This window comes from Salvia splendens, chromosome 8 (assembly GCF_004379255.2).
Source record: "Salvia splendens isolate huo1 chromosome 8, SspV2, whole genome shotgun sequence".
Lineage (NCBI taxonomy): Eukaryota > Viridiplantae > Streptophyta > Magnoliopsida > Lamiales > Lamiaceae > Salvia > Salvia splendens.
Genome location: NC_056039.1, coordinates 8,472,487 through 8,499,329, shown reverse-complemented (window position 1 = coordinate 8,499,329; position 26,843 = coordinate 8,472,487). Strand labels below are relative to the sequence as shown.

The 26,843-nt window shown below is 35.7% G+C and overlaps 1 protein-coding gene and 1 long non-coding RNA gene across 2 annotated transcripts; both read right to left on the bottom strand.

Annotated features, from left to right (window-relative positions):
- Positions 1-219: 219 nt before the first annotated feature.
- LOC121745254 (mitogen-activated protein kinase homolog NTF6-like) lies at positions 220-3,407 on the bottom strand. The gene is made up of 6 exons (XM_042139080.1): positions 3,053-3,407; positions 2,839-2,968; positions 2,595-2,732; positions 1,084-1,416; positions 714-897; positions 220-629 (listed from the first exon to the last, which is right to left on the bottom strand). The coding sequence occupies exons 1-6, from the start codon at positions 3,241-3,243 to the stop codon at positions 466-468; spliced, it is 1,140 nt and encodes a 379-aa protein (XP_041995014.1). The 5' UTR covers positions 3,244-3,407; the 3' UTR covers positions 220-465.
- Positions 3,408-19,173: 15,766 nt separating this feature from the next.
- Positions 19,174-20,238, bottom strand: LOC121743204. The gene is made up of 2 exons (XR_006038230.1): positions 19,829-20,238; positions 19,174-19,758 (listed from the first exon to the last, which is right to left on the bottom strand). It is a non-coding gene; the product is annotated as an uncharacterized LOC121743204 (long non-coding RNA).
- Between the last annotated feature and the right edge of the window lie 6,605 nt (positions 20,239-26,843).

The window sequence follows — 26,843 nt, the reverse complement described above, 5'->3', positions numbered from 1 at the left end:
AGTTCTAAGATTGTTAAGACACCTTATGAAAAGTAATTCTATGATCATATCCCCTCTAAAAAGAAGATTCATGATCAGAGATTCAGTAGAATAATCTAAGAGCATCTTTATAGACAGAATCGTCCCATTTTTATTCATTTCTCAGAATTTCTGTATCACGCAGATAAAAATTAAGAATGAATTAACTATGAAAAATATTACAGAAAACAACCACATGAATGCCCAACAATTCTCATTATGATACTCAGCAATCAACAAACAGCAAAATCAATTACAACACGACCAACTCTTTCGATTTTCCCTTACAGGATTCTTGGAGTTCCCCTTCCCGATATTTTCTGAAGACAGATATAGGAATACATCTTATACAAAACCATAAACACACTTAACAAATGCAAATCTCCTATCTACACTAAACCAAGACAAACAAGAAGCCGTAAAAACCAAGGAAAACAGACGTCATGACTATTCTGGGTTGAACTTGAGAGACTCCACCAGTATTAGCTCCTTTATGTCCTCTTCACTTAAGGACGATTGTTCAAAATCGAACACAAAGGGAGAAGGGCAAGTAGGCTCCTCGTTGATCTCATGGAGACTTGATAAAAATGGATGATTCAGTGCTTCCTCAACTATAACCATAAAAAAAACCACTAATCAGCAACGAGATGAATAAATTATTAAAATGCTCAAAGTACAAGAACAACCAGTCTCACCAGAAATACGTTTAGCTGGATCAAACACGAGCATCCTCCCTGCAAGATCTATCGCGACAGGGGATACACCTGGAAACTTCTCAGAAAAGGGTTGCTTGGGTACATGAGGAAGCTGCTTGATGTACCTTTGAGCATTCTCACTCCTTAAAAATCCAAGATCAGAATCTTCTGGGGAACCCAATAGCTGTTCAACAAATGTAAATAGAAAAGTTAAAGCTCGAGTTTCATGGCCTAATTTATTCATAAACTAGGGAAATACTATATATAGTGCCTGCAGGAATGACATTGTTTTTTCTTTCATCTTGAAATGAGAACCAAATAAGTTTCAAAGAACATTATAAGGTTGCTTTAACTATGGTCCAGAAGGTACCTCAGTTATCAGCCCCAGCTGCTGGATGTAGTCTTTGCCCGGGAAAAGAGGTTCTCTTTTAATGATCTCCATCAATATGCAACCAACTGACCACATATCTATTGCTGCAGTATACTCGGAACAGTTGAGTAATAATTCAGGAGCTCGATACCATCGGGTTACAACATACTCGGTCATTAAATCTGTCTCTGTGCTGGTTCTTGCAAGTCCAAAGTCACAAATCTTGAGATCACAGTTAGAATTCAGGAGTAAATTGCTGGGCTTCAGATCTCGGTGGAGAACACCAGCAGAATGAACATATTTAAGCCCCCTCAGTAACTGATACAGGAAATACTGCCAAAACAAGACACAGGCAACACATTAAGCAGTTAATTTCATCAAATCTAGCATGCATGCACGTCATAACATCATTTTAAGGTATCCCAAGCGAAAGAATTATCATGGGGAATTCAAAGTGGTAAATTTCTTAAGGAGGCATATTTGTCAGGTTATGATATCCAAGTAATGGTTTAAGAGAGAGAACGGTAGTTTGATCCACACAAAAAATCAGATTACGCATATTGGGTTGTAAAGATGATAGTATTTATTATATGTTGGAATACATGACCCTTCTGTTGCTGCCAATGTGATACAAAGATACATGAAGGAATGACTCAGCCCATCCACTTCAAGAAGGCAAACATTGCTCCGGAGAAATATAATGTGGTAGTGAGAAAGGCAAATATTTTCTGGGAAGAGAGCACATGTTAATCACTAAAAAGGATCTTGAGCAGATAACTGTATCTTAGTTGCACCAACAGCAAAAACAAAACAAGAATTTGTACTTGGGACAGGAACAAAGTATTGCTGATCATGAATCGTGATGAACTTCCGAGAAAGGGGGGAAAGAAAGGGGGAATATTCAAAGAAGTTTATGCACTTTGTTGATAACACAATGCTCTTATCACTCAATACAATATCATTACATTAGTAGTGAAACACTCTAATAATGCAAATTACAGAACTCTAAAGTAGACAAAAATAAAAGATCACTTTAGGGCTTTTGCGTTATTGGCTCAATTATCCAAGAAAACATAATGAAATTCATTTGATTTATTATTCGTTAGACCTTCACATAGATACATTGAAAACAAAAGACTTCAATGGGAGGAGCATAAGTCAAAATTGCAATGGCGAACTAAATAGTTAGAAAATCATATACAACAGGTTAACAAGTACCATACGCAGTTTATTTTATTTTAATAGCATCATTCAAGGCATCAACCAATACTAACTCATCCAAATTGATTTATAGTCTTTTCATGCCTTCTCACTAGCATCTTATTGGAAGATCAATGCATCAAATTTGAGTCTCATATCAAGCTATTAAAAACTTTCAATAATCCTGAGCGCCTAATAATTAGAATAACTTATAGTAATTCAATCGAAGAAGTAGATCTAGATGCACTTAAAAATCAATGGATAAGAGGCAAATAACCAAATGATACCGCTAACCAAAAGCATGAACTCACTTGGCAATGATCCTCAGTTAGTTCCTGCGTCGAGCATATTATCTGGTGTAGATCAGTATCCATTAACTCGTAAGCAATGTAAACATCATTAAAATCCGCTTTATCTGGTGGTCGAATAATATCCTTAATTTTGATAACCTGCAAACAGTAAACAACAAACCTTATACTTAACGAATCCTCGAAGTGGAGACCTAAGAAATTAACACAACTTAAACCAAAAAAAAAAATCCAATAAACGATTTACATTTTCATGATCCATGTGTGTAAGCAGCTTGATCTCGCGCAGAGTCCGTTTTGCATCAATCCTGTTATCGAACGCATTCGCGATTCTCTTAATCGCCACCTCCTCCATCGTCTCGGCATTGGTAGCAGAGCTGCGGCGTAGCAATCCCACACCAAATCACAAAAATCACAAACGGAAAAAACAAGCAGAGCAGAATTGCAGAAATTGAGTTTACCAAACGAGACCGTAAGCGCCGCGGCCGACGGGAGTAATCGGCGGTGCGTATTTGGATGGGACCTCGAAGAGGTTGCCGAGGACGTTGTACTGAATGAATCTTCCGCCATGGATTGGAACGCCTTTCACTTGGACAGCTGAAGCATTGGATTCGATTTCGTTTTCCTTTTCCTTTTCCCTTTCCCTTTCCATTTCGTGTTGGTATGAGACTGCAAATTGCGTAAGGAGATTTTGGAGGTTTGCGAATTTGAAAGCTCAAGTGAAAGGTGGGCAAAGAATGGAAGGTGGGGAGAGGGATTATCGAGTGTGGAGGGCCATTTCTTCGAAAATTTGAAATATTGTGCCCCCTTCCCTCTCCTCCCCACTTTGACTACATTATTATTATTTGTTGTTTCAAAATTCTAATATGATTGGATTTGTTAATTCTCCTCTAGGGGCCCTTCCACTACTACCCAAAAAAATTAATATTTTTTGCAAAATTAGAAAACTTTAAGTTTCAAATAAATTGCGATATATGACGTGTAAAATTGAGAAAAAGATCATCTAAATAAAATTGGGGTCGAAATATTAACAATTGCAGTGACAAAGACCCTGAGCAGTGAGCGATTGCAATTTACAGTTTGTATAACTTGTTTTTAAGAAAGACGAGAGGCTGGTTATAATGAAAAAAATAAATATGAAACGACAATGTTAATATGTGAAGAAATGATAATGGTCGAAATAATATCATTACAAAAAAATAGTTAATACTTTTTATTAACACTTTAAGCTGATAGAATGAGGCAGCGTTATTTGTTAGTAGGAGTATATTATTTGTAAACTGTATTCCGTAGATAATCCAGAGTTCAATTATTAATTTGTCTATAAAACTGGATTTTGTCCAAAACATGTTTTTGTCCTTTTTAAGTACTAGTACTCCTAAGTCAAGCTTTTTATCCCAATCCACCCCTCCTCCCAAAATAGTGTGGTTAGTGATAAAATATTTTAATGAGAATATTCAGGGTAATATTCGATTTATTCGTAATGTCAGTAATCTCCCCTCTCAAGCGATCTATAAATGTCACAGTTTCGTTGATCTTAGAAGTAAAACACGATCTGATTAATGGGATCAGACGGAACTTTGGCCATGAACAGTACTTAATATGGAGTAAAATTGATTAATCCAATAATCATAAAAATTTTTTATTTTTGGCAACCCTTCACACTAGCATAAGACCCTGTAAAATTACCATATCATGAATATTATCAAAGGTGAACCAGAAAGAGAATCATATTGTTATATATTTATGAACAAAAATGCAGAAAGTATAGCGTAAGAAAACAAAACAAGATAATCTCATATTGCTACAGGTGACATAATCACTCGAAGAAGAGAAAAAATGAAAGAAAAAATATGTACAAAATGGAGATCTATCTGTCAAGTATAATCAGGAGGAGAGCTGGAGTTGGAGTTGGGAGTTTGAAGAGGGGTTGTGAAAGTGGAGCTTAGAACGGTATCTCCTTTACCTGTCTTGGTCTCCCACAACAACGCAACTGCTGATTTCACCATAAACTTGAAGATCTTGCACTTGATTTGGCCTCTTCTCGGTGGAGGGCTGGGATTTGGCTTCCAAACATGATTTGGGGCGCTGTGTTCCATGAGAGAGAGAGAGAGAGAGAGAGAGAAATTGAAATAGAGGAAATGTTGGTTGAAGACTCTGAGAGAGAGGGAGAGAGAGCGCGCGAGTGTATATATTAAAATTCTTTTGACTTCAAAAATATACTTGGGCTCCAAGACTGATCTGATTGGGTAGTGGAGTGTGTAAATAAATTTCAACGTGTGCTCACTATTCACTAGGTCGTATTCAAGAAACATGAATTTATGTGAAATTCACCATTTTTATCCTGATGCAATTTTACAAGGGGAAAAAATAATTGTATGAAAAGAGAAGGGGGTATAAAATCTTTATCAATTTTAATTATGGGAACGGGTGAACACATTTAAAATAAGTCCAAAGAAAAAAGAGAAAGAGAAAAAAAATGTATCACGTGAAGTCGCAACAATCAAAGTACTCATTGTGTATGTGCACTCTCGTAAGCTCGTATTTATAATTCAGAGTGAAAAATTAAAATGAATATGATTTACATTAGCAAATTAATACGGTACGGCTATCAAGACCAGAGTTGTAGCCGGCCGCTCGTGCTTGTGTGAAAGAGTGAGGGGAAAACACATTAGAATTTAGAATTAAGAGTAAAGGCCAAAAGTGATCCTGAACATATATTCATTTTACGATTTTAGTCATAAACATTATCTTTTGAACTTTTGCATCCCAAACATTTCAACTCGGATCACAATCGGTCCAAAACTAACGGTTCTGTTAAATTGTAACAGTCAACGTCTTTAAATTGGATTTTGACCAAATTAAGCATTTGGATTATATTTTTTATTATTCCAAAAATAAAAAAATATTATACTTAGTCAAACTAATTATTTTTAAAATATTAAATATTATAATTTATTCAATTAAAAGTGAAACAAATTCGGTCAGGCTCATCTCCTTCCTTGAAGCAATTCAGAAATCTTCCACCGTCGTTCCACGCCTGAGACCTCCAGCTCCACTACCACCAATCGTTCCAGCAGCACCACCACCCCAACCCGGACGACAACAACCCCTAAGCCTAAAGCACGACTGTGACGAGAGCTACGGTGGCGACGGGGGTAGTCGGCAGCACCCACGACAGCACCAACGCGCTGCGGTCCCAGGGCCAGATCGTCGGCGGCACCGGTCGCAGCCCTGTCGTCATCATGGCCGCCTCCTTCTGCCACGCCTCCTACGAGAGCCTCCCCTTCGAGGAAGAAGAAGTGTCGCGCCCAGATGATGAGCTATCCTAATGCGGCGGAATATCAACTTTTCCGATCACGAGCGTCGAGGCGGGCGCCGACCACCTGCCCCTCCATCAACTACCACTTGCCAAATCTCTTCAACTTTCCAAACCAAAACCAATTGAATTTTCCAATTTAGGGGTGTTCATTTCTTGTGCAGGAGGGAGAGAGAGAGAGAGAGAGAGAGAGAGAGAGAGAGAGAGAGAGAGAGAGAGAGAGAGAGAGAGAGAGAGAGAGAGAGAGAGAGAGAGAGAGATGAGAGAGAAGAGAGTAGAGAGAGAGAGAGAGAGAGAGAGAGAGAGAGAGAGAGAGAGAGGAGAGAGAGAGAGAGATTTAAATGATAAATTGCTTATAATAATTAAGAATATAATTTGGGAGTGAATAATCACAATTAAAGATTCTAATTAGGTCAAAATTCAATATAAAGATGTTGACTGTTATAATTTAACGGAACCGTTAGTTTTGGACCAAATGTGATCCGAGTTGAAATGTTTGGGATGCAAAAATTCAAAAGATAATGTTTAGGACTAAAATCGTAAAATAGACATGTGTTCAGGACCAGTTTTGGCGTTTACTCTAGAATTAACGATTAGATAATCGGTCAAATCTTGTGCACCAAGATAGGAATCAAAGTGGGCTCCATGCATCAAAGAAGTCAATGTATGTCAATATCTGTTAATATGTAGTATTTATTAAATTGTTATCACTAGATTTTGGTGGTGGTTATACTCACTACGAGAAATAGAATTCTACAGACTACAGTTGAAGACATTGCAACGAATTTGTTTTTGTAATACTCATTTCCTTATACCCGATGTATTTATACATTGCGACATTTTATCACAAAAGATAGATGTCATAACAAATTATCTGTTATGGCACGACATAAATAGATGTCACAATAGTTAGCATGGTTGCAATTCAACTGATTATGAGGTTCTCCTCCCTTTAAATTTATGCTTCTGATTATGAATTTCTGAGCTCATAAATCATAATATATGTCAAGATATATACTATGCATTCTTCTTTATTTGCATATAACTACAAAATAACCACTGGGAAATGACCATAAAAAACCAATCACAACATCTCATCATTCAATCACATACTAAAAGAAAATGCATTTTTTACAGCAATCTCTGGGCAAAATATAGTACTCCTTATATATTTATAAAACAAAAATAAAATAATAAAATCAGACGTAAGTTGTAATTTCTCCATGAAACCAATAATAACCATTCACCCCTAAAACTAAATTGTGATAGCTAAGCTCAGTTTGAAAATCTTGGTGGGATACTAGAAGTCTAGAATTGGAGCCTTTCTCCGGTCTTGGTAGCCGCTAATCCGACAACCGATTTCAGCACAATCTTGAACATCTTCTTCTTGATCTCTCCTCTCGGTGGCGGAAGCGTCTGATTTTTCTTCGAAACATACTTGTTTCCATAAAACTCCATCTTGATCAACTAGAATTTTGCAGATGAAAGCAGGGGAGTTTTTGCTTGAGCAAGAACAGAGGTATACAGGGGAAAACAGGGGAGGGAATTTGTTGGATAAAATTGTTGAATAAATGCGGATTTTATAGTGAGTTGTATCCAAGTACTAATATAAGTGACAGTAGGGACTTTCGAATAAATTCTGGTACTTGCTTTATACGACTTGTTATTTTTTAAAAAATTGGATAAAAGGCTAAGTATGAGACAAAGAAATACGTACAAAATTGAAAATTAGTACTCCCTATAAAATTGGTTATGGGATACGATATGTAGTGCAATAGAAATCACGCTTAATATATGTCTCTACAATTATTTTATTTTCTGGTCTGATTAAAATGATCAATCATGATATTTTGTCAAACACAATGTATGTATGTGTTAAATTTATTTATTACGTTTTAAAACAAATTTTCACAATTCATGCTGATGTCATAATTGCAAAGAACCAAGTCCTAAAAGAGAAGAGTTGGAAGTCACCAAGAATATTTTGAGCTGGAAACAAAAATAGACGATAATAATAAGAAAACATAAAAAAGTGTCAACTTTTTTATTTACTCCTATATATTAGTGCAATGAAATATTCTACTTGGACTTTGGCGGTTGGCAATTCGTACACGTGATAAATAACATAATAGAAGCAAACAATTAAACATGAATGAAATGAGCAATTATAAACATACTTCTAGAAATTAGACTTTATTGAAGGAGCATAAAATTTCAGCATAGAACGGGAAATTATTCTGAAATTTCTGAAATGAGCAATTATAAACATACTTCTAGAAATTAGAGTTTATTGAAGGAGTATAAAATTTCAGCATAGAAAGGGAAATTATTCGGAAATTTGTTAACAATTTCGCACTGGCCTCATCGGTTTTAAGCAGGGTTTAATCTATTGATGAAATGGCTAATTTAATACCCCTCTCCTTCAAAAAAATATTTAGTTTTATGTAAAAATGGTGAGTAAGTTTTTTAAACGGTTGCAACGTATATTACATCTTTTATAAAATTTCATAGAAATGGTTTTTTAAGTATATCAAATTTGAAACTGCATTAAAACATAGCTAAATGAAAGTTATTGAGTTAAACGATTAAACCTGAAATCACACGTTTTATTCATGAAATTGAAAGTATAAGACCTAATAAATAAATTATGTATTACTTGTGCTGTGCATAATTTTTTGGAACTTATTCTCCACCTACGGACCTTTAAATATTAGGAGTATTGCTAATCTCACACTAATATCTCAATTAAATAATTTTCACCAATTGAGTGGGGAATCAAGAGAACATAATGTTATTACCCACTGGCCAATACCAAATTATTTTTATCCTAACAATTGATTTATTAAGGCGCCAATTGTAGATAAATAAATTTATTATGAATGTTTTGTAGAGCCTTTTTGTAGATAAAAAATTGTTTTATTATGGCATACCAGTTATATCAGACGATTCCAATTAATTACATGGTACCATCATGTCATTCATAGCGACAATACACATTTTTCTATTTCTTTCTCCTATTAAGAAAGAGTGAAAGACGAAGGTTGATTTTTGACAACTTTTGAATGATTTCTATCATTCTTTGACTGGGAATTTTTCTTGAGCTCATTATATTATTAAATGGCCACTACGTGTCTTATTATCAATATTTTGATTATAACTTATAAGTTTCGTAGTATTAATATTTTGTCACTTTTAGTATCTATTCGTCAAGATTCTTAGCAGTGATAGTATCATAGTATCAACTATCAACCTACCTAAACCCATTCTCTACTATTTAGATTTTTAAATAGGTGAAAGTCATATTAAAATCACGTGACGGGAAACTTCCGAAACCCCTAAAAAATCACTACTGCCTTATTTTAAAATGTGTTGTTAAGTTATTTGAATTGTTCTTTCAGATAATAGGAACTTAATTAAGTCAGGAGAGTGCTTATCTATTTCCCTATTGCACGGAGTAGTATATTATATATATGTAATCATGTTGTCATTGTATTTTCATATGCGAACATGTTAAAAATATGAAAATTTTTAAAATCGCGTACAATTTGATTCTCAATTGATTACTAGATTACAAGAAAACAAATAAAATAAAAATTACAAGTCGATGACATGTTAGGGTTAATAGTTGTTTTTGATTAGTTTATTCAAATAGTGGAGTATTTATTAATCAGCAATTAATTAGGTTTAGGGTCCACAATTTTGTTGGCGATGAAGATTTGTGAGATTATATTCTTAATAAATGTTGTGCCCCACAACGAAGAAAGTTAACGATAGAATTCAAGATAATTCACACTAGGCCATATCACTTCAATTAATCGTATTTAATAGATTGAGGTTGCTTCATATTTGAATAATAAATTGTGCTCATTTCTTTATCAATTCGACCCAAGTATTCTAGGGATTTGGATCCCCTGCTGTGCTGTGCACACAGGGGAAAATAAAAAAATAATTTTTTTTTATTATTAAAAAATTGTTTTGTGTCTGTGCACAGCAGTGCTGTGCACCGCAGGGGATCCACCCCCGTATTCTAGTTTGTATTCAACGTTTTGTTTTACTCCCTCCCCCGTTCCATAGTAATAGAGTCATTTTGTCATTTTGGTACGTTTCATAGTAATAGAGTCATTTCCCTTTTTATTCTCAACCTTTTTCATTTTTCACTTTATTCTCCTTTTACTTAACTCACACCTAACACAATTTTTCTTAATCTCCGTGCAAAAAAGAAACACCTCCATTACTATGGAACGAAGGGAGTATATTTTTTACTTTTCCGTGATCTGAGGCATTTTATTCAAGTACCTTTATATTGTGATATTACATTTTTCAGGAGAAATCCTTTCCGTGATTTAATTAAAGCCTAGAGGAAGAAGAATTTGATGAGCAATCTGTTCTAATTAAAAAAAACGATTGTTGATTTTTGACAACTGTTGAATCATTAAATTACACTTCTTCAATAATATAGTTTATTTAACGTTAATTGTCACTTTAAACTCTAAATTATAGTACTTGATTTATAAAAAATGGCTAGAATTATGACTAATTTTTAACTAACCTTTATACAACCAAAAATACTTCAGTTGGAACGCTCTATATCATTGTCACTTTATATAAGTATACAGTACTACTCCTATAATTCATGTTTTCCGGTTGACATTTGCGGACCAATTGGAGTAATGGGAATCGGATTGGATTTAATAAGAAGAGTGGAACATTTTTTAGTCCGCCAACTTTGTCAAGATATCAATTTTGATATGTAACATTTGAAAATATCTAGTGGGATCTACTTTTTATCTGTTTCAAACTTTTTTAGACGAAAATATCTTTGCATTCCAAGCATCTTAGAAGGCCGCTTTAAATTAGTTACACATTCATTCATTTTTATTTACTCCATACTGTTACTTTAGATGTAAAGAGAAGGAGAAAATGCACGAGAAAGAGAACGAAAAAAATGAGAAGAAGAAAGAGGAATTAGAGGTATAAATCAAATATTTTAATGAACATGAAAGAGTAAATAGACTGAAATGCCCTTCATGAGCTTAAGGGTATTTTCATCAAAAAAATTCAAAACAGTTAAAAAAGTAGTTCAAACAATATGACATTGAAGTTAATGGACCTTAGAAGATAGTAATAGGTACGAACCAAAATTGATACAATTGATTAAATGAAAAGCCTCCGCCTTTATTCATGAAGTGACTATTGTGCCCTCAACTTTAATTTAAATTGACAATTAATACCTACGAACCTCTTCACTATTCCCAGATTTTGACGCTCGAATTTGGATTTGGAAGTTACCTTGAAAATTTAGTTACTACGAAATTATAGTGTGAAACAACCATGAATCGTCGAATAACAAAATGAATCTAATTTGGCATTTTGGTGAAAAAAAAATCCAGAGTTTTTTGGTGTGAAGAAAATAATAATTTGGAATTTGGTGAAAAAAATCCGAGTTATCTTGGTTCCTCACTCGTTCCTCTCTTCACCTGTGTACTGTGAGGGAAGTTGTTTTCGGGAAGAATGAGAAAATATCGACTGAAAAGATATACTCCATCTGCCTGCCATACCCCATTATGGACACCTCTTGCTTGACTAGAAAAAGTGGTTTTTCATGGCAATTCATTGGCATCAAACACCTAAAACTTATTTTTGAGACTCTAATTTCAAATACTTACCACTACTCTAAGACTGCGCACTTGCTACTTGTCAATTACTACAAATTTCCTTCTCATCCCCGTCAATCCTTCATGATCACTGTTCCTTCAACCGGATGGTTTTGCCGGTTCAAAATTGCTTGAATGTTCAATGTGAGCAAATCAGACTGGACAACACACCAGTTTACAGCCTAACCGATTTGATTTTTAAGACATTGCTAAGTCACCAAAAAAATCTGTAAATTCATCGGAATTAAACATAGAATTTGTCAAAAATAATACAAAAAATAACAATCCATTGAGAAGATGGAGGTGATAACGATGGTGATCGAGAGAGGTAGAATTCCTATGGTCGTGCATAATGGCGAAAGAGAATTGAAAGAAGAAGATTGATATGTTTATTTGATATGTTTCAAATTATTACAGAATGATTTACAGCCTTTGTAATATAGGCATGAATTATGTCTAACTATGGAAATACAATTAGTGCTGTAATCAATTGTGTATCAATTAAGGGATTTGGATTTATCTTGCAATCTTCTCTTCTTGGAAGGTGTATCTTCTAATATGCTTTGACACTCCCCCTCAAGTTGAGCAACGGTATTTCCGATACTCAACTTGCCCAAAATTTCTTTAAAGATCTTCGGGGGAAATGCTTTTGTCAATATATCTGCAAGCTGCTCTTCTGAACGAACAAATGGGAACTCAATAATACCTCCGTCAAGATTTTCCTTGATGAAGTGACGATCAACTTCCACATGTTTTGTTCGGTCATGTTGCACAGGATTCTCGGAGATGCTTATTGCCGCCTTGTTGTCACAGAACAAGCGACTCTTCCGTGTTGGCGCAAAGCCAAGTTCTGTCAACAGCCTTCTTAACCATAGAATTTCCATCAATCCGCTTTTAATACCTCGGAATTCGGCCTCAGCACTGGAAAGGGCCACAACCTTCTGTTTTTTACTTCTCCAAGTCACTAGGTTTCCCCCAACGAAGGTAAAGTACCCTCCTGTTGATCTTCTGTCCACCAGATTACTTGCCCAATCTGCATCGGTGTATCCATCGATTTCCAAGTCACTCCCCTTTTGTAGGAATATTCCAAAGCCAATAGTTCCCTTCAAGTATCTCACTATCCTTAATGCAGCTTCCATATGATTGACTTGTGGTCGATGCATGAATTGACTCACTACTCCAACCGCATACGTAATATCAGGCCTTGTGTGCGAGAGATAGATCAGTCTTCCCACTAGTCGTTGGTATCTTTCTCTATCTGCAAGGTCTGCTCCATCATCCATCTTCAATCCATGGTTAGGGATCATTGGAATTTCTGCAGGTTTACACTCGAGAAGACCTGTTTCTGTCAGTAGATCGAGGACATACTTCTTTTGCCTTAGGAAGATTCCGTGCTTAGATCTTAACACTTCTATTCCTAAGAAATATTTTAGTGCTCCTAGATCTTTCATTTCAAACTCTTTGAACAAGTTTTCCTTTAGACTTTGGATTTCTTCAGTATCGTCTCCAGTGATGATCATGTCGTCAACATAAATGATTAGACACGTCATTTTTCCATCTCTCCTTTTTGTGAAGAGTGTATGATCAGAAAGACTTTGCTTGAATCCATGTTTGAACATCGCCTGACAAAATCTCCCAAACCAAATTCGTGGAGATTGCTTTAGTCCATATAGTGTTTTCCTTAGTCTGCAGACTTCTCCTATGTTGAACTCTTCAGAGAAACCTGGGGGAACATCCATGTATACCTCTTTGTTTTCTTCTAACTCGCCATGAAGGAAGGCATTTGTTACATCGAACTGATGTAGGGGCCAGTCTTTGCTTGCTGCTACAGTCAGTAAGGTTCGTACAGTGTTCAACTTGGCCACTGGGGAGAAGGTTTCCTCATAATCCACTCCATACACTTGAGTGTATCCTTTCGCCACAAGTCTCGCCTTGTATCTCTCGATCGAACCATCTGCTCTTCGTTTAATGGTGAATATCCACCGACATCCAACTGGCTTCTTTCCTTCAGGTAAGGTGCATTTCTCCCATGTACCATTCTTAAGGAGGGCGTCTATTTCTTTCTTCATAGCTTCCCTCCAATGCTTGTATTTCACTGCCTCTTGGAATGTTTGTGGTATTTCTTCTTCCTCATATAGGGCAGTTTCGAAAGCTCGGGCCATTTCCGTCATGTGGCCTTCCACAAGGTTTGTTACTGCATATCTCGCCTTTCTCCCTTTCCAGTCTGGGGAGTATCTTCGAGGAGGTACTCCTCTATTACTTCTTGGAGGTAGTTCGTATGGATCTCCACGTTCTTCTCTAGTGTTCCTATCATGGTCAATGTTCACCAAAGACACGTTTTCACTATTGGAATTAGTTACCTCAGGAATCGAAGATGGGGTTGATGGTTGGTTCATGTCAATTTGCTCTGCGTCCTGTATTACTGGAAGTGACGGCCCGGCGGTGCTGCTAGCTTCCTCTGTTGGACCAACGTTCGTGACAGAGTTTGGTTGTGACTCCCCCCCCGACTGGTTTCCTGGGTTAACTCTGGGTATTGGTAGCCAATTTAATAGGTCTGAATTTGGACTATCGTCCGTGGGTTGAGTCTCCCCCTGACCGCTAGATTGGCTATAGAAATATTCCCCTTCAACAAAATTACAATTCATGGTTGTGTGCATTCGACGGGTCTTTGGATCATAGCACCTATACCCTTTCTGATTTTTTCCATAGCCCAGAAAGACACACTTAAGGGCACAGGGGTCGAACTTGGAACGTTCGTGTTTTGGGATATGGACGAAGACTGAACAACCAAACACCTTAGGTTCTAGAGACAAGTTTGAAGGGATTTCGAAGTGGGTTGAAAAAATGTCTAGAGGTGTTTTGAAATTCAAGATGCCAGTGGGTAGCCGGTTCATGAGGTATACTGCTGTTGCCGTAGCCTCGGGCCAGAAGGATTTCGGAATGTTGGACTCAATTAGGAGAGCACGTGTAATTTCAAGAATGTATCTATTTTTTCTCTCCGCTACCCCATTTTGTTCTGGAGTATAGGCACATGATGTTTGATGGACTAACCCCTTGGTCCTAAAAAAGTCTTGCATTCTAGTATTGATGAATTCCCCCCCATTGTCGGACCTAAGGATTTGGATGTTTTGATTATACTGAGTTTAGATAAGATTATAGAAGTCTATGAACCTATCAACAACGTCAGACTTGTTTTTCAAAAAATAGATCCATGTCATGCGAGAGTAATCATCAATAAAGAGCACGAAATATCTAAAACCTTGGCCCCCAGTAGTAGGAGCCGGACCCCACACATCAGAATGTATTAAAGCAAAAGGGGATTTCATTCGAGTATTGTTCAACTTGAAGGAATGTCTATGGTTTTTAGCTAACACACAAGTTTCACATTGGAAAGATTTCATAGAAGTAACTAAATGTGGAAAAAGAAGACGAACATATCCCATAGATGGGTGTCCTAACCGACGGTGCCACAACCAAGCCTGCCTTTCGGTCGGTCCGTGAGTGAGCATCATAGCAGTACTCTGTTGGGCTATCTCGTCCACATAGTACAGTCCGTGTCGCTCAGTGCCACGCCCAACTATCGTCCCCGTCTTGATATCCTGCAACATGCAAAATTGGGGTTGCATTAGTAGTTTACAATTAAGCTCCTTAGTGACGTGACTAATAGACAGGAGCTTATGTGACATGGATGGAACATAAAGACAATTCGAAAGGCATAAAGTGGGCGATATATTGATTGTGCCTGCCCCTTGAATTTGTGCTAGGTCCCCACTTGCGGTTTGGACATAGGTTTTTTTGGAACAGGATATGGATAAGAAATCAGAGGCTTCATAGGAAATTGTGTCTGTCGCCCCACAGTCAAAAATCCAATGAGGGTCTTTTGGGCCTGATGTGGAGGTAGAGGCGCATGAGACTTATATAGTGGCCTAAAACCAATTGGTCATAGGAGGGTTCCATGATAGAAATCCGTGGGTTCCATCCTAAAACCAATTGGTCATAGGAGGAGAGGCCCATGAGACTTATATAGTGGATTAAGCTCTTTGTGTACACCGATGTGGGATATTTTTTTATGTTCATTTTATGTTTCAATTGCCAACACCCTCCCTCAAACCCTTCAAGGTGAATCTTGGAGGGGTTGGACTTTTTTATGATCGATTGGACAATCGGCCCAATTTTTTTTTCCGATCGGTTGGACCACTGACCCAAATTTTAAGCCCAGTTATACTGCTGGGTCAGTCATTTTTTCGGTTTCAGCCCAGTTATACTGCTGGGTCAGTCAATTTTAGCCCACAATCGGTGACCCGCTCTGATACCATGATAACGATGGTGATCGAGAGAGGTAGAATTCCTATGGTCGTGCATAATGGCGAAAGAGAATTGAAAGAAGAAGATTGATATGTTTATTTGATATGTTTCAAATTATTACAGAATGATTTACAGCCTTTGTAATATAGGCATGAATTATGTCTAACTATGGAAATACAATTAGTGCTGTAATCAATTGTGTATCAATCAAGGGATTTGGATTTATCTTGCAATCTTCTCTTCTTGGAAGGTGTATCTTCTAATATGCTTTGACAGGAGGGGAGTAAAGTAAGGGGTCTCCGTCACAGCCGGATTTGACAAATTCGCTGGTGTCCGTCGCCACTACCGCCTGGTCACGAACGACCTAATTCGGGGTCTTTGGGCGTTAGGTTGCATTTATCCAAGCTACAAAATAGAGGATTAGCCTTTTCCAAATAAATCCAGTCTAGAAAATGGCTCCTTATATTGAAATGATTAATAAATAATCTGCGTATATTCCACACCGAAAATTCGTGAATTGAAGAAAGACAAACGGAGAGACGAGAAAGTGAAAGCGTGGAGTCATGTCTTGATCATACACACAAATTACAAACACAACACTGTTTATTTAATCTTTATGCTGGAGTCACTCTGTGGAGTGGAGCTTCTTGAAAAACGCCGCAACGCCGCCGACCACGTCAGCGGCTACCGAGCTCATCGCACCGCCCCATTCCTGCATGATCTTAGCTTTGATCGCGCCTCTCTTCCGCGGCAGCCTCTCGAAGGTCGTCGTCATCATCGTCTACTCTGCGGAAACAAACAACACTGCAATTAGGTCGGAATCAATTTCTCAACTCTTAAACACTGCAATTAGGTCGGAAAATGCCCTGCTTGCTAGGATGTGTGTGAAGTGAGAGAGAGAGAGAAGGGTGTGAGGTGCTACCTTTCTCTACTCTGCATGAGGTGGTACTGAGGGTAATTTATAGCAGTAGAAGTTCACGACAATGTAACTATGGGTTATTTGTTATTAGAAAAAAATAAGTGATGCGCAAAATGAAAATAAATAAAAATGAAACAGATGAGAAGGTTCGTGTAATGCCTCTCAAATTGGAGATATAACTAGTTGGAATTAATTTACTTCCCCTGTTCCAAATTAATCCGTACGTCTTACTACTATTATTTATAAAAGTGTGCATCTTTATGCATTTGATGTATTTTAGTTTTTATTTTATTATTTTTATCTACTTATATTCTTTAATTAGAATAACGTAAACACTAATTTATACATTTTGAAATTCTTCAAAATCAGTAGTATGATTTTTGCCTGCAACTATTGATTTTAAGGGTGCATAATGTAATTATGCGATGTTTAATAATTCAATTTACATATATTTACTTTTTCTAAATAATTACCGTAATAGTAGTACAATCTTATTTTAACTAGTTCGGCCATATATTTTACGTTTTCATTTAATATTTCAATATTTTATTATATAACCTAAAGTGGTGAAAATTTATTACGAGTACAATTTTCTAAAGTTTATATTGGGGAGATATATATGATCCATTTTCACACGAATCGTACGCGGTTGGTTGGCTGATGAAATCAACTGTAATTGCACATTGGCTTCCGATTTAAAGCTAATTTGAATGGAAGTTTATTTTTTGTCATAAAATTTATCTTTTCTAATACGAATTTGATAATCATAATCATAATCATAATCATAATAATAATAATAATAATAAATATAATCATGCAAACCGAGTAACTAATCCGTCTGAGATATATCAGCTCGTGCTAATAGAAAATTAATTAATTTATTTATTCCTTCTGAAGCCAAGAGGAAGGAATTTGTTGCATTAATAAAAATACCAAAAAGTCAATGCCATTTACTACTTAAATGGCTTCATTCAATGTATGTTTGATGTATTTTTTGTTTTATTTTATTTTAGTTTTTCTTCCAGAGCCGTGACAACAATAACCCTCTATTTGAGCAGCCATTAATGGATTTCTATTTCTTTTCTTATTTTTCTTGCTATTGTGACATAATTACTTACGTAAGTAGGAGTACAATGCTCGTTGATCAGATATAGTACTTGTAATATGACTTAGATTTTAACCATATGATTTAGGTTTTATTGAATCTATCTCTGTATTACTATTATATTAATTCTATCATCGTGTGTTCTGCGTTATTTGCATTTTGCAGCTGTTTAATTTTTATACATCAAACATAGTTGAAATACATCATTAACAATAAATAAGCCAACATCATAACTCATAAGTAATGCTAGTATCTAGTTATCTTAAAGATAACTAGCTACCATTTGTGTGGGAGTTATTTAACGGCAATTATTAAATTAAATATTCAAGACTGATGCAGAATACTGATACGATACAACAACAGCCGGTTCTCCAAGAGACCGAAGTGCACGAGGCAGAAGAGCAGCCGCTGGAAGAGCAGCAGCCGGAAGATGATCGTGGTTCGCCGCTGGTCCAGCCGTCCATCGCGACCACGAACCCGTAGAGGAGTGCACGGCCGCCCGATAGGCTTGGCGACTACGTTTCTAAGTAGTCTAGTATTTTATTATCTTTTTGCTAGTTTTTATTATTTCTTTTTGGATATTAGTATTTTATTATTTATTTTGCTTAAAGAGTCTAGAGTAATTATAAGTTCCGTTTCTGGTTTTATTTGTTGGTTCTTTCCCAGAGTCGAACCAACCCTAGGGTCTATAGACTTATAAATAGGGCGCTTATTCACACATTCATGACATGAATAAGAATTATCTATTGCCCAAATATCTTCTTGTTGAAGTTACTAACCCTAGGAAGAGACTGCCCGACGAAAATTCCTCCCGCGCCGGAGTTGCTCTACTTCGCCGCGTAGTATCGCCGGCTACCGTTAAGGGAAAATCCCTTAACAAATACTTACAAAATAATATTGGAATGATTAAATTAAATATTCAAGATTGGAATCTCGTAGAATGAAACATAAGTATGATTCATTAATCAAATACTACCAGATGTTATTCCGGCGCTAAATCTTTTTCGCTGTGGGCCGAAATGGGACACGCCCACGCCGGTGCTCCCTAATATCAAGCTTGTGTGATCAAATATTATAACATCACATGAAATTTCTCATCAACTGGGATTCACAATTATAAAATACATGTAGTTTGATTTTTACCTTTTTAGTCGCATCTCAAATATTATCATATTATTTTGAGCAAGTTGAGTGATGTAATCGAATGTCCTTTTAGCTAGTTATCATTTTTCCTTTTATTATGATTGTACTATATGTGTTGGTCAAAGAAAAGTTTTTGCTTATCCAGATAAAGAAATTTCTTGATCACATAAGATGGGATTCAAATGTACAAACAAAACAATGATGGATCTCCCTTGGATTTTACTGTCTTACTGCAAGGAAAGAAAAAGGTAAAACTCGAAAGAAAAAAAAAAGCGGATCGAAGCAAACAGAAAATTAAACAGAGAATTAGAAAGAGAAAGACGAAATGTGTATTGAAAGAAGGCTCCGTTTATAAGAAACGAGAGCCAGTATTTGGTTCAACAGATACGACATGGGAAAAGAACCAAATGAAGAAAAACCCATGAAGGAGCTTATTATATGCTCAAAAACACAAACAACAATCAAACTAGACTAATAACTAATCGGCAACAATCAAACCCACCTCTTCCTCTCCTGTTCTTGCTGGACTCGAGTTTATACAGAAAAAAGTTCCTCTTATTGCCAACATACCATCTCCAATCTAAAACTTGAGAAACAATACTGGAAGAGGACCACAACTTTAAACCTATCTATAAACACACACACGCACACGGAGTATTAATCGTCAGAAGCCATGGTTAAAAGGCACAGGACTTCTGATCTCATCTCCAACAACACCAGATCTGTGAAAACTGACAAAATTAAACACAGACGCAAACTCAAAACGCAAACAGACTAACATATACTACTTACATTTAAGCTCGATCCGGTGAAAATCAGCGAAAAAACAAGCCTATTTCACCGGAGATCAGTCAGGCCTGGTCGGAGTAGCCGCCGTCGGAGGTGTAGGCGCTCGGCGGCGGGGAGGATGACGTGGAGGAGGCGGTAGTGGTCTGTTTGATTTTGGTGAGGGCTTTTGCGGCGGCGGAGGAGAGGTTTCCGGCAAGGCTCTCAAAAATTTGAGCCTTGATCAGGCCTCTCCTCGGCGGAAGGCTAGCGGTTCGCTTCTTTGGGGTGGCTGATTCCATAATTGGACCAGTAGGAAGAGTATATGTAATATGTGTGGAGTAGAGGAAGATCGAGAAACTAAAACAGGAAGACAATGGGAGAGAGAGAGAGAGAGGAAAAGCCCCCTGAGGGGCTGAAGAAATTGTGAGAGTGGAGTCAGAAGAAGAGATTGTGAGATCAAGAAAATGCTATGGCGCGCTTTTATGGAGGAGTGAGGGCTTTTTGGTCAATTTTCACTCAGACCCGTTTTCGTGGTATCTTCCGATGTTAAACGACGTAGTTTTAGTTCATTTCCTACACTAATTTTTCAATTAAGCTTTCAATTCTGCTGTGCACGAGGGCGACGTTTTTTTTTGTCCCACTTTTGCAAACTTTAATCTTATCAAATATAGCTTCAACAACACTAAATAATCCATATAAAATTGAACAATGCTTTTTATATAAATAACGATTCATTAGCATTGACATATTCATTAAAATTTAAAGATTATTTATTTTACTAATTACAATTTTATAATCTTATATTCAGTTGAATGCTCATCTAAATTTTACGTATTCAACTATTAATACAATGATAAATTATGTAATATTAATAAATTAATTATAGTTGATCTTATCTTGGGAGTAATCAATTCTAGTTATAATTTATTTTAACTAAAAATTCATCAAATTCAGAAAGTCATTTTATATTTAAATTTATAAGCTTAAAGTCATTAGTGGTGGCGTGGAGTGTGGACGGTAGAGTAGTACAATTAACTTAAATCATTGTTACCAAGTGTATATACAATTCAAAGCTTAATTGAAAAATTACTGTAGCAAATGAACTAAAACTACGTCGTTTTTGGGAACATCAGCCCCTGCTGTGTTCCCACCACAGCAGCGGATCCACTCTCTTTAATTTCTCCTACATGACTTTAATCTTATTTACTTAATTTAATTAGTCTTTACACTATTCATTTCTGTTAGTTTTTTTTGAGTAAATATGTGGTATGAAAAATCTAAATCTTAGATGAATAAGTATAATTCACTAAAACAAATCACTTGGAACCATATCTATTACTATTATACTATCACACTAATATTAACTTATGTACCTACTACTACTAGTTTGTGTGAATTTGTTTTTTAAAGTTTCCTTGCATGTTTCTCATCTCCAAATTCTTTTTTTTTGTGCTTTAGTATGATTATGTCAATTAGGTTGCAATTATTTTAGCATTTAATTTCATTATTGTACTATTCTTTCGTAAGTTTAAAATATTTTATTTTTTAAATGATGAATTTATAATAGGAACTGGATCTTGCAAAGCCTTGGGGAATTTTGTTCTTAATCTTGTTAACGGTGATTCGTTTCTTCTAGAAAAACTGCTAAGGAAACATATCAATTTGTAAATCACACACCAGTGTGTAATGGTAACTTGTAACTTGTAAGTGTTTTAGCAATGGAGTAGCATTTTTGTGATATTGTCTCAAACTAATTAATCTATTTATAATAAGTTGAACATGTAATTAAAAGTATTATTTTCTTTTAGCGTGTGTTTGCACGCATCTTTATATGTAATGACATAAACATAAAACACATACGCTTTCATTTTAGTCTTCTTATATCTTCTAGATGCAAATCTTCTCGTCGATTAATTAAAGTGATACTTTAGTGTTTTTAGTTTCCATTTTTCAGTTGGTAAAAGAGTCAATAATTTATATAACTGATTTTTTATTTTAATTATCTAATTGATTAATCAAGGATGATATATATGTATATATGCTTACACACTTGACTTGTACACATCATGAAAATGATATAGTTGATAGAAAATGATATAGTTGATAGAAATCAAGGACCACTTGGCCCAAATCTTTAAGTCCAGATATACTGCTGGGTCAGTTAAATTTGACCCACAGTCGGCGACCCGCTCTGATACCATGATAGAAATCCATGGGTTCCATCATAAAACCAATTGGTGATATGAGGAGGGACCCATGAGACTTATATACTAGTTTCAGTTTTCTCTTGACACCGATGTGGGACAGTTATGTGTTATATTTTTAGTTTCAATTACCAACAATAGTATTATCTAAAATTCTAGTCATTATGATGATCCCATATTTAGCAAATTAACAGCAGCATAGTTCGAGCTATTTAATTATTCTGTACCATAGGATTATATCTTTAGTAGTCAATAGAAACATGCAATTAAATAAAGCGCACACGAGAAAGAAAGATAGGAAAAAGTATATATTCTCAATTGTACGCACAAGAATCTATAGTACGGACGAATTTCAAATTTGGCTGACTAAGTAGGTAAATATACTAGTACTATGATTGAATCAATGATTCCTCGTCGGTCTAAACTAATAAAGATATATTTGGCGAATAATGAGATAAAAAAAATTAAAAGTACGTTAGTGTTTATGTGCTGGTCGAAGAAGATAAAATGACAAATATACTAAATTGCTTGAAACGAGAAAGTGACAAAATCACGAAAATAATGAGCTTAAAAATTAAAGCCAAAAATATTTTTTCAACAATTCAAAGTTATAAAGTGGAGCAATAAAATAACACATCTACTAAGATTGCATAATTTCTTATTGATGTACTCCCTCCGTCCCAAGCTACTCGCACTTATTTCCTTTTTGGGCGTCCCAAGTTACTTGCACTCTTTCCATTTTAATAAAAAATTTTACCTACAGCCGTCATTTTTTACTTTCCTATACACTCATTCCTTAATCTCCGTGCCGAAAAGGAAAGGGGCGAGTAGCCCGGGACGGAGGGAGTATTATATTTAGATGTGGCAGATCTAGGGGGCAAGAGGGGATGATTGGCAAATCTAGGGGCAAGAGGGGATGGGGAATGGATCCCCTGCTGTGCTCCCACCACAGCAGGGAGTGCTGCCCCTCTAACATCACAATATTTTATTAGTAAAATAAAATATTAAAATATTAATTAAAATTTATTTTTTAATTGGGCTGTGAGGGGCAGCACTCCCTGCTGTGGTGGGAGCACAGCAGGGGATCCATTCCCTTATTCGACTACTTTCCTCTTGTTCAGATGTAAAATTGTCAGCTTTTTTGCTCCGAAAAGTGAAAAAATAGTCATTTCTGCCCTGAATCCGCCAATAGTGTCTAGGAGCACCCATGTCCAATTGAATATCCTTTTCAATCCCCTATTGCCTGGAAAAAAGGATGATAATATAAAAGATGAATAAAATAGTAAGTAGTGTGTGAAAGTCAATCCACTTGGTATGATTGAATGATTATGCATGCTCAAGAAAGACCAAAAGTGATGCGGCCCTTTTACCAGATGGAATGAAAAGAGGAAGCCAATTCGGACAAGCAAATAATAACATTAAAGTTTCAACAAATTGAAACCTAAATAATTAATTAGTACGAAAAGATAAGGCGATGGATTATTTTATGTTACTTTCCGAGTAAAAAAAGTGGAGACTAACTAACCAACAAGACAATTGACAACACATTTATTTTATTCGCTCCCTATCTACAAACTCAAAGCTCAAATAAGATTGTTGAAATCTGTGATAATTACACATTAACTACCTTATTTGTTTCCTTCTATTTTTATTATCGACTACACTTATAAACAGTGTTATTATTCTAGATGTCCATCATATAATAACAAATAACAGTGTTATTATTATATAAAAAACACGTAAGCTTTGATTTGTACCAAATCCAGGACTTACATATAAACTAAAAAATATCTAACCAAAAAATTACATTAGTTACTTGTGTCTTTATTTGGTTTGCAATTGTGTGCCAATCTAATCAAAGTTAGATAAGTTACTAAATTATAAAGATACATGTTTATAAGTAAAATCGAGAGGTCCAAATAATGAAATATGCATATGATATAGCCATAGGGTAATGGATCATGATAATTTTTTTAAAGTCAAAACACTGCAATATATCAATTCGTTTATTCGCGAATATCAATTTCTTGACTATATATCAATTTCTAACTTAATATTAAGTATGAATGTATTTTATATGTCAACGGATATAAACGTGTCAGAAATAATTTTATGTTTTTAATATTTTCATTTTAAAAAAGTTGTCCACTGGAATCAATCTATAGACTTATTAATTGTACTAATAATAACTTACAAACACCTACTCATCAATTGTATCTATAATACATGCACTCCTACTTAATTTTAGACAAAACACATATTTAAGTCCTTATACTTTGATTGTTTATTTTAATAGGTCCAGTCCTTATCTTTGATTGTTTATTTCAATAGGTTCTTATACAATTTTTTCATTTTAGTAAGTTCTTGAACTTTTATATTCGATATATTTCAATCCTTATTTGATGGAACCGTTAACTTTTCCGTTATAAAATAACAAATCATATATTAGTTATTTGAATATATGCCACCTAATATCCTAGTTGGAAAATATGAACATAACATAAATATTTTACCAATTTATCTTTTTTTTTATGTTTATGTCATGTTCATATTTTCCAACTAGGATATTAGGTGGAATATATTTAAATAATTAACATATGATGTGTTATTTTATAACGGAAAAGTTAACAGTTTCGGCAAATACGGATTGGAATATATCGAATATACAAGGACTTACTAAAATGAAAAAAGTGTATAAGGACATATTGAAATAAATTATATAAGTACAAGGATTTAAGGATATGTTTTGCCTTAATTTTATCATGTATGTATGTATGTGTATGTATATGTATATGATCCTACTATTATGCATGCCATGAAAACCGCCGTTACTTTTTCATGGCTTTGGTTGGTTGACCGGTCAATTATTCTTCTGATACTATAAAGCGATTGACTTGATATTCATAATCTTCCAGTTAAAATGATTTTTGAGATAAGATATTTTATCAGTTTATAAAGCGATTGACTCGACATTCATAATCTTCAACTTCCAACTCTACTAATTGCGTTTTAATTTTTGTGTCTCCTAAAAATAATATAGATAAAAGTTTGTGAAATCTTAGCGGTAATGTTTACTACTGGAAAGACTAAAACGTTCTACTACCTCCGTTTTTTTAAAAATAGCAACTATTTCCATTTTAGTACGTTCTTTAAAAATAGCAACTTTCAAACTTTCTATTTTAGGAAATCTTTACACCCTCATACATCAATTTATTTACCATTTATACCACTACAATTAACAACTTAAAGTGGACCCATGATCCACTAATATTAATTCCATTACTTTTTTCTCTCCCCCTCTTACTTTACCAATTTTTCTTCCCCTCTCTCTTACTTTATCAAATTGGGCATTAAAATCCGTGTCGTTACAAACCTCCCTATTTTAAAAAAAGGAGTGAGTACTATAACTCATTATTGTTGATGATTGAATTTCAGATAGAATTGGTCGGCTATTTTGATTTAATAGGAGTAGTATTTATTAACATGACTACATGAGTATAAGGACCTGTTCAGTGTATTAGATATAGCCATAATTGGGTTTATTTCTATGCATTTATGGTGTTCAGTGTGTATGTAATATATCTCCATGGCCCTCGACTAATATAACGGCCCGCACTGTTGAGTCCATTAATCGCCAGAAATCATTTATTGCCCATTAGCTGATATTTGTAGCAGCATTGAGAAATGTGTCCAGAAATGGAATGAAGTTTACTGAACTACCCCTCCCGTTTTCAACTCCCCAAAAATCTGACAGCGAAATTTTCCAAATTGGACGAGGTCATTTACGCCAAACCACTTTGAAAAAGATGACAACTAATAAAATAATAAATGCATAGATCAGCTAACTTACCTTATATCTTCCTCACTGAACAAAAGATTTCTCCTTTAAATATGTGGGCTCCATACCCTCAAATCACATTGGATTTTATATCTTGCATTCCCATATAAAGAACATTGAACCGGTCCTAAGTTTCTCCAACCCCCCACACATAGCGGACACAGTAAAGGAAAGGGGAGGGCTTAAGAGCATCCACAATAGGAAGGACTTCCCCACGGATTAGCATTAGGACTTCTCAAAAACACCTTCTGCCACGTCACTAGGACTTCTCACCCCACTGTCACATCACTAGGACTTCCCACTGCACAATAGTGGACTAGCACTAGGACAAGGACTAGGCTTCCCAACAAACAAATTCACATTTTATATACGAAATTAAAATTTCGACACGAATACGGAGAAAATGCAATCATAGTTTCATTAAATTAAAAACAATAAAAAAGTACAATTAACAAAAAAAACTATTTCAAGAAATTACATTATAAATATCAATGTGCATTCTTCCGCGCCCACAACTCTTCAATTATATCCTGCTGGAGTCGAATATGGGCTTCTTGTTGGCGCATGTCGGCATCGGCTTGGAGCCGCCCGGCGTCATCATGAGGTATCCCCATTCGTACATTGGCGGTGGCCACGCTGTGGCTTGGCCCGACGTCATCTTCATTGGTCCAATTAGTCAGTTCTGATCCTTCTTGTTCGACGATCATGTTGTGCATGATAATACATGCATACATGATATCAGCAATGCAGTCGTCATACCGCAAACGGGTTGGACCCTTCACCACCGCCCATCGAGCTTGGAGCACACCAAATGCCCGCTCCACATCCTTCCGCGCTGACTCCTATAGGCTCGCAAAGTAGACCTTCTTATCTTCGAGCAGACATGTGATTGTCTTCACAAAGACGGGCCACCTAGGGTATATCACATCCGCCAAATAGTAACCCATTTGATGTTGGTTGCCGTTGGCTACAAAGCTGATGGCCGGACCAATGCCCT

What these genes read in the sequence shown, in the direction of transcription:
- LOC121745254 (XM_042139080.1), bottom strand. Translation starts at nt 3,243, where the DNA reads ATGGAAAGGGAAAGGGAAAAGGAAAAGGAAAACGAAATCGAATCCAAT. An exon ending in GGCGCTTACGGTCTCGTTTG is followed by an intron (nt 2,969 to 3,052) that starts GTAAACTCAATT and finishes GCTACGCCGCAG; the next exon opens with CTCTGCTACCAATGCCGAGA. An exon ending in AGCTGGGGCTGATAACTGAG is followed by an intron (nt 898 to 1,083) that starts GTACCTTCTGGA and finishes TTTGTTGAACAG; the next exon opens with CTATTGGGTTCCCCAGAAGA.